At 41.7% G+C, this 14460-nt stretch overlaps 1 protein-coding gene across 2 annotated transcripts in view; it reads left to right on the plus strand.

Moving 5' to 3' along the window:
- tnmd (tenomodulin) overlaps positions 1-14460 on the plus strand; it is a 78750-nt gene that overhangs the window by 33602 nt on the left and 30688 nt on the right. For both annotated transcript variants that reach the window (XM_061686093.1, XM_061686094.1), the window contains exon 3: positions 5760-5900. In XM_061686093.1, the coding sequence (XP_061542077.1) occupies positions 5760-5900 (141 nt within the window). The remainder of the gene's footprint in view (positions 1-5759; positions 5901-14460) is intronic.

The following is a 14460-nucleotide window of genomic DNA, read 5'->3' on the forward strand; positions in this document are numbered from 1 at the left end:
AGGTACTCGGGCGAGAAGAGTGTAGTTCTCCTGTGGGTGCCCATGTGAAGAGACCTGCTATCTAAATATGCGTGCTGCAGGCAACTTGACGATACAAGTAGAAGTGAGGGAGCCACAAAGTGCCCTCATTCTGACTTCGTGCTCAGCTGTCTCCATTTCAAACTCCTCTTTAAGTCTGTTGATATTTTTTCTTTACTTCATACCTGGGAGACAGACATGCTCAAAGGGTCGTCCCTTTATTTTCTTTTAAGCTCAGTAATTTCAAAAATATTTCTCTATGACTGCAGTTTAAAAGTTGTTACAAGCATTACTGAGTATATGAATGTGTTCTTAGAGGAATATCTCTATTAACTGTACATGCATCCATTCATCCATCTGCAGTGATGCCGGCCTGTCGTGGTGAAGAAGGCGTTGAGCCAAAAGGCGAAGCTCTCGATTTACCGGTCACTCTACGTTCCTACCCTCACCTATTGTCACGAGCTGTGGGTCATGATCGAAAGAAAATCGGGGATATAAGCGGCCAAACTGATTTTCCTCCGGAGGCTCTCCTTTAGAGGTGGGATGAGACGCTCGATCATCCGGGAGGGCCTCAGAGTCGAGCTGCTGCTCCTCCAATGAGGTGGCTCAGGGATCTTGTTAGGATGCCACCTGGACGCATCCCTGTGAAGTGTTCCGGGCACGTCCCCGGGACGACCCAGGACACGCCGGAGAGAATACGTCTCTCGACTGGCCTGAGAACGCCTCGAGGTCTCCCAGGAAAAGCTGGATGAAGTGGCTGGGAAGAAGGAAGTCTGGGCTTCCCTGCTTAAGCTGCTGTCCCCGTGACAGCGGAAGCAAATTGATGGATGGATGGATTTATTTATTTTTTTCAGTGCAATTCTAATGGGCATCAATTATACGCGGATTTTCGCTACTTGTGGTATGGCCCAGTCCCTATCCCTCATGAATAGCGGGGGCTCCACCTAAATACTTCAGCGAGTCTTTTTTTGACACTCTGAATTAGGGTTGAGTGAGGTATGCCAAGTTCTTGAGCCACATTTCAAACTCAAAGTTTTCGAGCCATTTTTTCCTGAAAAGATGTTCCTCTGTTTAGACACATCAGTCTCTTTTGCCATCTGAGCCAGCAATTTCGGTGTCTAGTGTGTAAAGTACCGATGCGGGATATGGGGTTGAAATGGGCCCTGGAATTTGCTGGTTTATGATGTTCTATCAGAGGGGTAACAGAAGCATAACGCCGACAGTCTTTGGCAAATAGTGAGCAATTCTTCAAAAAAAAAAGCTTCGTCAAGCTGTTTGCTCTCAACTAAACAGAAAACTCAGCGAATTATACGTTATTGCGCACATATTTTACAGATATATTACAACACCTATTTTAGCCTTTAGTCTTTTAGCTTAATGCTAATGCTAACACATAATGGGAAACACATACATAACCCTTTATGCAACTGAAATTTGAGCACAAATGGTGCAACAATGTATTGAGACTTGGAATATAACAGTACTTAGTCCTGTATTGATTATGTTCTGCAAGAAGCTGGGAGGATCATAGATGTCTATACCGTACAGACATCCATTTAGAGTACCGGATATCTGTCTATCTATCTGACACTGCACCCAGGTGGCCAAAGGGGGGCAGCATTGAATTAAAAGAGAAAGAGTGACTAAAACGTTTTAATTAATTTTAATTCCATTGAATTACTTCATTAATGTCTGTTTTTCGAAAGTACAATATTGGAGAGTAATTTTTGTTTTATAATTCAAATAACACGTTACTATTTTCTTGTTGCTTTATGGGAGGCTTGAACAGATTAATTCCATTTCCTCTCAATGAAGAAAATGATTTGGAACATGGTAACAGAATGAACTAAAATTGTTGTTTTTTTTCCATTCCTCCGCTATATCACAGATCACTTACCGTGGCTTCCCAAAATTGCAGTTTTGTGTGAGTGTGTGAGTGTGTGGGTGTGTGTAATGTAACTACATGTCTGTTGCGGAAACCCCTGCAACAGAATGTGGTTTATAGTGATTGTTTTGAGGGTTTTTTACACTATATCTACCACTATAGTTACCACAGTCGCTGACGCACTTCTCAGCCATTTATTGAATGCCAGGAGAACAGTAAAATACATGAACAGAATACGCACACTTACTGTATTCAAGCCGAGACACTCACGCAATACCCTACCAGGCCCTGCCTCTTAAAGGCACAGATCTAACACAGAGACACTACAATATGTACAGAATTTTCTCAGCATTTTATACTTATAGTTCTTTGTGTGTTCAAATATGCTTACAATGTCTTTAACAAAGCTTGTTTAAATGAGTTTAAATGGTTAAAGTGTATGGGAGGGGTAAAAAAAAACAACAACAACAACAACAACAATAACAACAAAAACATTTATACGGTCTCGCTGTATCGTGGATTTCTACCTGTATCAAGTGGCTCTGGAATGTCTCCCCCGAATGAACGGGGATTCACTGTCTATAAAATAGACTACAGCTTGTTTTTTCCGCAAGTTGTCGGGCAGAATGACAAATGCAAGAGAGTGTGTGAAAAAGTGGAGAGGACCTTATAAGGACTGAAACCAAAAGGACATAGCGTTCACTGGTGTAACTGTCTAAGCTGCTGCCCACCTCAATCCATCACACGGCTGCCTATGGCTCCCTGGAGGCCCGTTGCGCCGCTCTGCCCCCGCGCCACCTTTCCCTCCCACTGCTGCCCGCCTTACACCCACCGCCACTGCCTCCGCCACCACCCACCCGCCTGCCGTGAGTGACAGGCATCTAGTTCCGCCTGACTGCAGCGTCGATCTCCTTCCCCTCAAGGACAACGAAGAGGGCATATTGTCATCAACTCATCTCTCTCACACTCCCACGGCCGCCGCCTTGGCCATCACTGACATCTGAACATATGCACGCTGTCTCTCGCCACATACACACACACATTTATGCACGCAGCAATCCAGTCACCTATAACAACATCTATTCAACCTTTTCCTAATGTCCCCGGGCTCAGCACGACCACGAGCCTTTCGCACAAACAACCCACAGGTTTGGCAGCGCCTGCCGCTTTTCATTCACTGCTTTCAATGTGAGTATGCGGCGGAAAGCATCTCGCCGCTGTTGTTAAGAAGCACGTCAGATGGAAACCTTGACTGAATAAACAGGGTATTGTCTGCGGGGGCTTTAACATGGAGCACCTGATGTGGTTTTCTTGCTGTGCATAAAATTCCTTTTTGTAAGTGTGTGATGAGCATAAGGACCAGCTTGTACAAGAGAATAACCAACAAAATGGAAGGTATTTGCTAGAAAAAGAAACATGGACATTTCCCAGTACATACCCACTTTGGACATCAACATTAATTTGACATTCATTTTACATCTTTGAAAAAGAACTGCAGATTTCTGCCAGTGACTTTTCTGCAACTGACACTTGACAACATGGGGTTAGCGCTGAACCTCAGCTTAAAGTCTGTTTTGAAAAAGTGGCAGTAAATTGAATTGTGAGACTTTCAAAATCCCCCAGAATGTTGACATGAGATTTTCAGAGCTACGCACCGTTACATTTTTCAAGTCAGTTTCCTTGGAAACTCAGTTTATTCAAGTAGATTAGGCCAAACGTGCTCGGGATGTCTGGAGACTTATCATTCACACATTGCAGTAAATACCCTAATTAATACAGTACAATGATGAATATTGTAATTAACAATGGGTCAAAAGGTCTCTTGTAATGGGAAAATGGTCACATGTAAAAATTAACCCACTGTTAATTATGGCTTCATGCTTGCTTTAGCCTCTTTTCACGCCATTCAAATATAACCTGAAATGCAAGTACGATAAACTGTTTTGTTAGGGGGCAGGGCTTCTTTCAAGCATTTTTTGAATAATATAGCACATACATATTTATTCATTTTTTATTTTTTTTTTTCATAATACATTAAGACTACCTGTTGCCAGTTCTTGATATATTTTTTTTAATGGGACAACTATAAGTGGCTTCTGCACAGTGTAGTAAAAACAACAAGCAGCTTCAATACTACTGGAAGATCACTGAGAGTTTCAACTGGATAATGTAAGTCTTTGTTTAAACAAGGAGCGACACGGTGTCCTTTTGGAGTATTCGTATAGGAAGTATAAGACAAATTGGGAGTTTTTCCATGCACTTTCACCTGCCTGCACTGTCACGAGTGAAGCTAATTAATTTTCATAAGGCTTTTTAAATGTCTCGTAGCCCAGTGACACTTGATATTTAGAACTTTAGTATATAGTTTCAGTACCGCATTGGAAATAATGAGAACTAGCACTTCAACAAATATTAACCCATACCATCTTTAACGAGACAAGATACTGCATCGTGTTCTAACACCTTCCACTTATAGCAACTCAGCTCAGCGCTCTCTCTCTCTCTCTCTCTCTCTCTCTCGCTCTCTCTATCTCTCTATCTCTAACACACAGTCCAAGTATCAAAAGTGGTATATGCTGTAAATATATCCATCCATCCATCTTCCATCCTGCTTATCCTCACTAGGATCGCGGGCGTGCTGAAGCCTATCCCAGCTATCATCGGGCAGGAGGCGGGGTACACTCTGGACTGGTTGCCAGCCAATCGCAGGGCACATACAAACAAACAACCATTCGCACTCACATTCACACCTACGGGCAATTTAGAGTTGTCAATGAACCTACCATGCATGTTTTTGGGATGTGGGAGGAAACCGGAGTGCCCAGAGAAAACCCACGCAGGCACGGGGAGAACATGCAAACTCCACACAGGCGGGGCCGGGGATTGAACCCCGGTCCTCAGAACTGTGAGGCAGACACTCTAACCAGTCGTCCACCGTGCCGCCGTTTTTGTTATTATTATGATCCCATAGGGATACTCTCACTGTTGAATTTCCATTACAAATGATCGTAATTCACTGTTTTCCCCAATTGCACATTTATGCTCATATAAAAGAATGCTAAAATAGAAGTTTAATTCACCACTCTTGCGGATTATTTAATAGCCCCGACTTTATCCATAACGGTCCAATTGACACTTAAATCTCAAAGCCATTTTCATTTGGCTTCTTCTGGCGGTTTTAAGTTCTAGGTCTCTTTGCCGATTCTGCTGTGACCCATGTAAATGGAGATTTATAGGGCAATGCCACTCTAATAGTGATCTGCTATTAAGAATTATATCCCATTATCATCCTACTGTTCTCTAACCTGACAAAAATAAAGGTTCTGATGACAGTATGTAAGCAGGCAGACACAAAACAATGAGCATGTGGGAGAGCATAAAGTGAAAGCTAATTTTTGTCTTTGAGCATTGGAGGTCAGCTGTGTCTGATGTACATAAATCCTGACGGAGTCCCGTTTGAATGTATTCATTAATAATGCGTCTCATTGGCAAGCGTCTGATTTACCACAGAGAAAAATGAAGATGGACTTAGCGATATATTTCACCGCGCAAACACAACCCTCACATAAATATTAATGGCCTATTTTCAACCGGTGGGCATGAATCGGTTTTCAAAAAGGGAATTTTATCTGCCATCCAAGCATGTCTGCACCAATTTCGGGCCACAGTGAAGAGAACACTTGAACTATTTATTTTAGATCCTTGAGGAAACCACTGATCGATAATCTCATTCATCTTTCTTATGATACATTTTAACATTGACATATTGTTTAGGCATTGTATTTATCCTAAAATATATTCCACCCTTGTAGTATTCGTGTGTGATTTTGTGCTGATTATTCTACCATCATTTTAGGTGTACGACCACCAGTACAAAGCGCTTCTAGATGGCGTCGAGACACACAGCCTAATGGAGATCGACCCGATTCGGCAGATTGAAATCTTCCGAATTGGAAATGGGAGTCAGGAGGTTCTCGAGGTGCACGACTTTAAACATGTAAGTGAAGGGATATACATGAGGATTTAAGAGGAAATGTGGGAAATTACGATGATGACCATGTTTATATATTGGCCTTTTCAAAGAGTCAATGGATAACTGTATTGACATCATGGTTTGTTGTCTGTATTTTAACATCTTTTAGAGCAGAGATTCTCAAAGTGTGGAACAAATACCACTCGCGGTACGTGTGCTCCGTCTACACGAAAGAACCACTGCCTAACAACAGTTCAATTGTATTTCACTTTTTAAGTTCAAAAACATTTGCATTTGATCGTTAAGAACTGTTTGTTTTTAAATATTGATTCAGGTACAATTTTCATTTAACCTTTATTTGCCATGCATTTTAATTGAATGAGTATGTTTTTTTTTTTGTATTTTACTATACTTAAGCGCAGAGATAATGTTCAAACTGCAAAATCTTACACTAGCTTATAATAATATTAAATATTGTAGACCTTTTAGAAATAAAAACTGTCTTTTTGTTGATGAACACATATACCTACTATACCACTGTATATAGTCGCTGTTGGGCGGAAACTATGGTCAATTTCACATTTTTTCACAAATCAATACTATTGGTTTGTCTCCACTTTGTCTTTTGTTTTCACGCAATATCAACCAATATAAAGTGGTGAAAATAGCTTGAGAACAAATCTGTTGATGGTCTTGAAGGCTCAAAATATCTGAGAAGGGTTGTGATTTGTCGCCTATTTCCTCGTTCTGCGGAAGCCGTGCAGCATGATAGTCGCCTATATTAGAAGTCTGGATGTTTTTAAGACAATAACGAGTGAAAATAGTGATGTTAGATGCAGTTGAGTAGGCTTGTTTTGTTAAAATCGAACGCTGTAATGCTTCATTGCAGAAGGACGCTAGTCATCCTTGGAGGTAAGTTTGCATGCGCAATAATATCTGATAAATACACGGGGATAGTCGGCTCATTGGTGTATTTGTTCCATCGCTCTAAAAGAGTTTGGGATTATGATGTTACACAGGCGTTTGGTTCTGTAACATATTGAAGGCTTTTTATATAGCCGGGGGCTCGCCGTCACCACGGATGTAGATGTGCACAGCTGGGGCCCGGCGCCATGTTCGTAGTGGTATGTTACTAAAATGTTATAACCAGCTATATATCAAAATTGACAATATCATTGGCTAAAGGATAGAAACACAAATAAAATGATCCCTGGTTTTGTAAGAATTGGCTAATGATGAAGGATTTAAATCAGCGCAAATTTAATCAATGTAAATCAATAGGAAATGTGTGACCGAAACCTTGACTTTTTGGCTTGTTTCGTAGTAGTTGAGACGAAAATGTGATGTTTAAACAGGCCATTTTCAGATTTTTCAATGGTGGCGTCCGGCTGGGCCATCTCATTTTCTCATAACCGCGAGGCACCAGAGGGTTAAGGTCACAGGTGAGCTGGAGCATAACCCAGCTGACATTGGGGGAGAGGCGAGGTACAGCCTGGACTGGTCGCCAGTCAGTCGCAGGGCTTCAATAGACATCTTTGACAGGACAACAACTTCTTAAAATGCCATTGCTGAAAATGTAGGGCACAAGAAATAAAACTATGTGGACACTGCAGGTGAAGGTCAAATTATACACTTTGGAACACGACCACCAACAAGATTCAGGTCAGCTGTTGAATGCAAGTGTGAATGTTAATATGTGATTTGCTGCCAGTCCCGGCCAGGGCGTGCCCCTTTTCTGCGCCAGGAATGGCTTTAGCTCCCTTCAAACAGGATAATTGGTGCAGATAATGAATGAGTGGATGACCATAAATTCCCGGAATAACTGCTTAAACACACAGTCATAAGAAGAGCGGATTTACTGTTTAGATGCACTCAAAGCAGTCCCAAGAGGGGGTTTGTTCTTTTCCTAAAAGACTAATTCGCTAGTAGCAAGTTGTTAGCGGTACAAACACTATTCAGAAGCCGTCTCCATTTGTTTCACGCCGTAGCTTTTGCAGTAGCAATTTTGTCTCCAGCAAAAACTCATTAGCTTACCTTTCATTTCTAAATCCTGCTCGAGTGTGCTGGTGGTTGCGCAAGCAGCACCTCAGACAACGAAGCAATGTGTGTGCTGATAGTTAAATTGATTTCTAACACAAAGAAAAAGCTTGCTTGTTATTGAAAATGACCGCACTTGGCCAGTCCAGACACGGTCTCCATCAAGCCTGAGGGCATTTTGGGCAATATGCCACCAGAACTCTGGGCCACAGATTTCAGCTGCTTATCTTCCACAACAATTCATGACTTGTATAAACGGCAGAGAGGAATAATACACCTTGAGAGCAAAGAAGAAGTCATTCTCCCATTAAAGTCCTAATTATTCCAATTGGTTGCAAACTTGCACTGAAACTTCGTTATAAGGACGTTCATTTCGTTACAAGGATGGAGGGGGGTGAGAATAATGCCGTCCCTTTCATTTGTAGCTGGTACACATACATTATAGACTATCAGTTATGAAATCAAAACTACTGACTAAAAGGTGCACATTGCATTACACAATAAGAAATCATTTTTAAAAAATAAAACGGTTCATTTTTACGACAGAATACTTTCAGAAAATTTTCTTTCAAGGTCCAGAAAGTTAGGAAGGCATAAAGTTCACATCTTGTCATGTCTTAGACCCAATGGATCAAATGGTTTACGGTTTAGTTAACCATATACTAGGATCAAATTTAAGATGGTCAGCATTACACTTTCAAGTTTTTCTATACTGTAGGTGAAATTGTCTAATTTTAGGTATAGTTATGTACTACTAGGGGAGGCAACTTTACTACTCTCCATCGACCTTTAAAGCTTTGAATCCCTGTAAAGTCAAAATAAAAAGTGTTCTAAATTTTACACACCCCAGAGAAGAGTGTCGTTAACAATGCTGCCAAATTTAAATGATTGAAAACATTTATATAGGATGTAAAGTGAGACTTCAAAATCATAAAACCAAGCCTTTCTTCCTGCTCTTGAACGCTATGGGTGTGTGTAACCACGCCCTCTTCAACTGTCAGTCAAATAACACACATCTGTCTGATGCCTACACATCCCTACAAAGAAAAAATATATCCGCTTAAAGCATCCAGTGGCCGGATTATATCTCACCACGTCGTCGCAGATTTTTCACAGTCACAGTCATACACAAAAAAAAAAGGGTTTTGGGTTTGTAAATGAGCCCAGTCAGATGGCAGCCGCTGCAGCCATACCAATACAGTATCTACAGTATAGATATTAGTTTACAATATTACTTAACTACACGGTGACCGACTGGTTAGAGCGACCTGGGTTCAATCCCCGGCCCCGCCTGCGTGGAGTTTGCATGTTCTCCCCGTGCCTGCGTCGGTTTTCTCCAGGCACTCCGGTTTCCTCCCACATCGCAAAAACATGCATTAATTGGAGACTCTAAATTGCCCGTAGGTGTGACTGTGAGTGCGAATGGTTGTCTGTTTGTATGTGCCCTGCGATTGGCTGGCAACCAGTTCAGGGTGTACCCCGCCTCCTGCCCGATGACAGCTGGGATAGGCTCCAGCACGCCCGCGACCCTAGTGAGGAGAAGCGGCTCAGAAAATGGATGGATAGATGGATTACTTAACTATATTTATAATATTATATGCGCCTGTGGCTGTGGCACGGTGGTCAATTGGTTGGCACATCCTCCTCACGGATTTGAGGTCCTGCATTAAAATCTGGGCTCTGGCCTTCCTGTTTGAATTTTGCATGTTCTCTCCGTGCCTGCGTGGGTTTTCTCTTGGTAGTCCGAGTTCCTCCCACATTCCCAAAAATAATTGAACCCTCTAAATTGGCCATAGGTGTGAATGTGTGTGTGAATGGTTGTTTGTTTATACATTATGTGTCGTGCGATTAGCTGGTGACCAGTTTAGGGTGTACCCCGCCACTCGGCCTAAATCAGCTGGGATAGGTGCCATCGCATCCGTGACCCTAGTGAGGATAAGCGGTACAGATAATGGCTGTATGGCTGTACCTGTGGCAAAACCAAAGCGCAGAGTGTCTGTTGCTGAAATGCACCCATGCTGATCATTACGAGCAGCCTCAAACCCAGAGCGAAAGTATTAAAGTGCATCATGTTTGAATCTTCACCACTTTGGGAAAAACTCTCCGACTTGAGATCATCAACATCAAACGTAGCATCAGGGGGAAAAGCAGTTAAAAACAACAACAGTGAACACATGTGACCTTTAAGCCATGTGACCTTGGAGTCTATTGTGCAGAGGAGCACACAAAAAGTGGCATTAGAAGTGCAGTTGACTTCAGGGGACGTGTGCTGCGCTTCGATGGTCTCGGATTGTTTAATGTTAGTGGGCCCTTTAGTAGTTTTTCTTCCTTCACCCATGTCACTTAAAGCTTCAGCGAAACCTTTGTAGCGTGGCATGGTGTCATCTCTCACTCCCCCAAAACATCCCCCTGCCACCTCCTCGCTGACATCGCAGTCTTGTCGGATCATGGTGGCCATCCGCCAACCATCCAGAACTCAAGCACAGCATTCATCAGTGAGTAAAACTTGTCAAAGTCAAACAAAGTCCTTCAGAAGTTTCATTGCATAATAATACACAATTTCTATTGACATAGTCAGAGAGATAATAATTTAATAATATGTTTATTGTTAGTAAACTTTTAATCATGAATGTACATGGACAGCTCAAGGATAGGAAAGCAATTAGATGAGATGAAGTAGTGTGAGGTACCAGAGTTGCACAGCCTTGTTTTTCATGGTTTTTATTTCCAAATGTTGAACTGAATATGGGTTGAAAAGAATTATGCAAATCACTGCAGTGTAACTTTTTTTAGAATGAGGCTTTGTTAGACTTGCTGACATTGCTTTAGATCTTTATTCACAGGAGCTGAATGATGCATGCCGTTATGTCCTCCATCCTGTTGAGTAGACGCAGATGAACATCTCGCAAATGGATACACCAAGTGCCCCCCCCCCCTCCCCCCTTTTATTTTTCTAGCGTCATCTCACAAAATGACATCGCTTTTCCATTTCTCATCCCTGTGTCAATGTGTCTTTCTTCATTTTCTGGTTGACCAATCCCAGTAATCATTGTATCTCATCACAACATTGGCCTTTGCTTTCCCGCCCGCTGCTTCCCGATACAACCCAGCCAAATTAAACAGAGACTCATCACAATAAAGCCAGGCATAAACATCATGCTTCTGTGCTTGAGACTATTATTTCCCTATCCTTCCCGACGCAGATGAAATTACAGGCGGTAGATTGCGACTGGCTTCACATTTTATCCTGTCATGTGCGGCTGCTGTCTGCTTTTCTGGGTGAAGACACCTTGCCGAAGAAATCCAGGATGTAGACGTGGCGGCCACACGGTCAAGTTAACTGATTCAAAAGGAAATGTCACAGCAATCGGCATGTTGCCCCAATTAAATTAAGAGAGAATCAAGTTCATTTTCATATCGCCACTCGTAAAATGTTTAGCCGACGCCATTCTGTGGCAGATGTAGATCCTGCTGTCTGTTCTAATAGAGTGTGATGAATGAGCAGCTCTCTGCAGGAAATAAATTGGATACAATCCGATCTTATGGGCGAGTTTCAGACACTGTCTCGGCAGAATATGTTAGATTAACATACAATAGTGTGGAGCGAATTAACAGATCTCTCGCTCTCATGCCCGTTGAGGTTTGACGTGTCAGACTGAACAGAGCACCCAGTGGAGGATCACCGCTGCGGCTGAAGAGAGTGACTTCAACACTTGACTGCGCAGATTAAGAAGTGACAGCAACCTGTGACTGGTTAATTCAATGGGGGCCCTCTGCAAAAAACACTTCATTCTCCAAGCATGTCACTCAACTCTCTGGCGTATACGCAATGAAGTGTTGTACAGCCACAGCGGAGTATCCACGCCATTTGTCTTCTGTTCCATCTAAAAGCAGGAGCGCTGATGCGTTGGTCAATAGTCTGTGGTTGCAAAACATGCTGCTAAAAAAAGGGTATACACTATTATCGTAAACCCCTGCTATTCCCGGGGAATAGGGACCGAGCCCTACTACAAAAAGCGAAAAAAAAAAATAATGCAAGCAATTGACACCCCCCAAAAAAGTTTCAAATTGCGTTCATATATATGTATAATAATAGTTTATACCTTACATATCCCACAAACTAGGATCCCAAAACACATCATTTCAAACAATATTACCCTTAAAAATAATTGGCTTACAGATGATTTGTTTAAAAAAAAATACAGCAGCAAAAACGTATACATGCAGCCAAGACACCATAATTTCTGCTAACAACCCAGGCTAAATTTAGCTCCTCCCCAACATACAAAGATCTTCATAGAGATGAAGTGTATCGCTAAAACATACTTCTTTGTCGCCAGTTACTACTTTCCTATAAACCTAGACTTTGGCACCTTTTTAGGGCGTTACAGAAAACACAAAAATGTAAAAACATTTTAGCTGAGGATATCTTCCACAAAAAGAACACAAATATGTGAATTTGTGAAGAGTGAACCAAGAATAAGCAAAGGATTACTGTAATTGGCTACATGAGACTATGTATATTTCAATTGCAAAATAGTGTAAAAAGTGAGTTTTTTTGTTGTTGTTTTTTTTTACATTCGTCTGAGTTTGGCTGCTTTCCTTCCAACTCTACTCACCATTCCTTGTGTTGCAAAGAAAACATGAAAAAAATGATTGTGGGTGCGGCACAAATGACTGTAACCCTTGAATTCTAACTAACAACAAGTGACTCCAGAAACAATGCCAGCCTGCACCTGCTACTTGGTAAAATGGTAAATGGACTGCACTTATAGTGTAGCACTTTATGTACACCATCACAATGCACTTTGCAAAGCCTCACATTCACCCACTCACACACCAATGGGCAGCTGCTGCCATGCAAGGTGCTACCAGGCCCAATGGGAGCAAATTAGGGTTCAGTGTCTTGCCCAAATACACTTCAATATACAGACTGTTGCAGCCGGGATTCGAACTATTGACCCTTTGGTCACTGGACAACCCGCTCTACCTACTGTGCCAAAGCCGCCCAGCCTGCCCAGTGATTACCAACCAGTGTGCCATGAGAGATCATTAAGTGTGCCGTGGTAAATTACTGCCCTAAGCCTGTGATTCCCAACCACCAAAGTAACCAATTTCACATAATTGGGCTGGAAATTATTATTTATTTTCTACAAATAATGTATCATTGTTCATCTATTTATGGCAACGTGGTGACTGGTAGAACAAAGTAATGCTCTTCCACTAGATGGCAGAATGTACAATTAAACTGCGTATCCACCTTTTGCCATCCATAAAACAAAAAAATTGCTGTAACTCTAACAGGCCCTGATTTCCCTCTTGAGTAATTTGTGAGTAAATTGAAATGATATAATTCTTTAAGTATTCATACATTTTGTGACATTTGTGTTTGTTGATGTGTCGTGAGATTTTCCTAATGTAAAGTGTTTGCCTTGCCTCTCTCGTTATGGCATTTAAAAATGAATAATGTCAACTTTTTATTTGTCTGTTACAAGAAAGAACATCTGTGGCATCCATCCATCCATCCATTTTCTGAGCCGCTTCTCCTCACTAGGGTCGCGGGCGTGCTGGAGCCTATCCCAGCTGTCATCGGGCAGGAGGCGGGGTACATCCTGAACTGGTTGCCAGCCAATCGCAGGGCACATACAAACAGACAACCGTTCGCACTCACAGTCACACCTATGGGCAATTTAGAGTCTCCAATTTATGTTTTTGGGATGTGGGAGGAAACCGGAGTGCCCGGAGAAAACCCACGCAGGCACGGGGAGAACATGCAAACTCCACACAGAGCCTCAGAACTGTGAAGCTGACGCTCTAACCAGTCGGCCACCGTGCCGCCACATCTGTGGCAATTTTGAAAATCTCCTTTCTCATCTGCTAACTTTTAAAAGTAGTTGTTCCCACATCTGCTCACTGGCGAAAATGTTATTTTGGTCATGATTTTGAACTGGCGCACATCTGCAGATATACGTTGCTGTGTTCACTATGTAGCTGGTTAAAGTTTTGTTTTGTTTCTGACATTCTGACATAAATAACATTTGTTGCTGGTGGTGTAGAACCAGGAAAAGATTTCAAGAAATCATGCTCAACTTTCTGCATTATTTAATTTGTGATTTATTTTTTAAACTAGGAATCACATATTTATGTCTTGTCAATCGCCCGTTGCCAGGAAAACAAGTTTGCAGTTCTATGCAGTCTGCTTGCTGAAGTTACATTTTTTTCACAGACTGGTGTTCAACAATGGTCTATTATCAGGGAAAATAATTAAGTATTTTCACTGCTGCAGCTGCTAGCTATAAGAATTATTTTTACTTTGTGACTGCCTGTTACCTTCGAAAAAGAGTAGGAACAATTCTGCAAATATAGGTATTCGCTAGCCAAATGTTATTTCAATAGTGATTTTTGTTATTATTATTATTAGTAATCACATTCATGTTTGATTATTTGTCTAGAACTAGGAGAAAGAACTGGAGCCAGTCAGCAGATATTCGTTAGCTAGTGGGTTAGCCTACCTTTTTTAGCTAAATGAAATGGATTATATAATATT

This window comes from Phycodurus eques, chromosome 9, assembly GCF_024500275.1.
Source record: "Phycodurus eques isolate BA_2022a chromosome 9, UOR_Pequ_1.1, whole genome shotgun sequence".
NCBI lineage: Eukaryota > Metazoa > Chordata > Actinopteri > Syngnathiformes > Syngnathidae > Phycodurus > Phycodurus eques.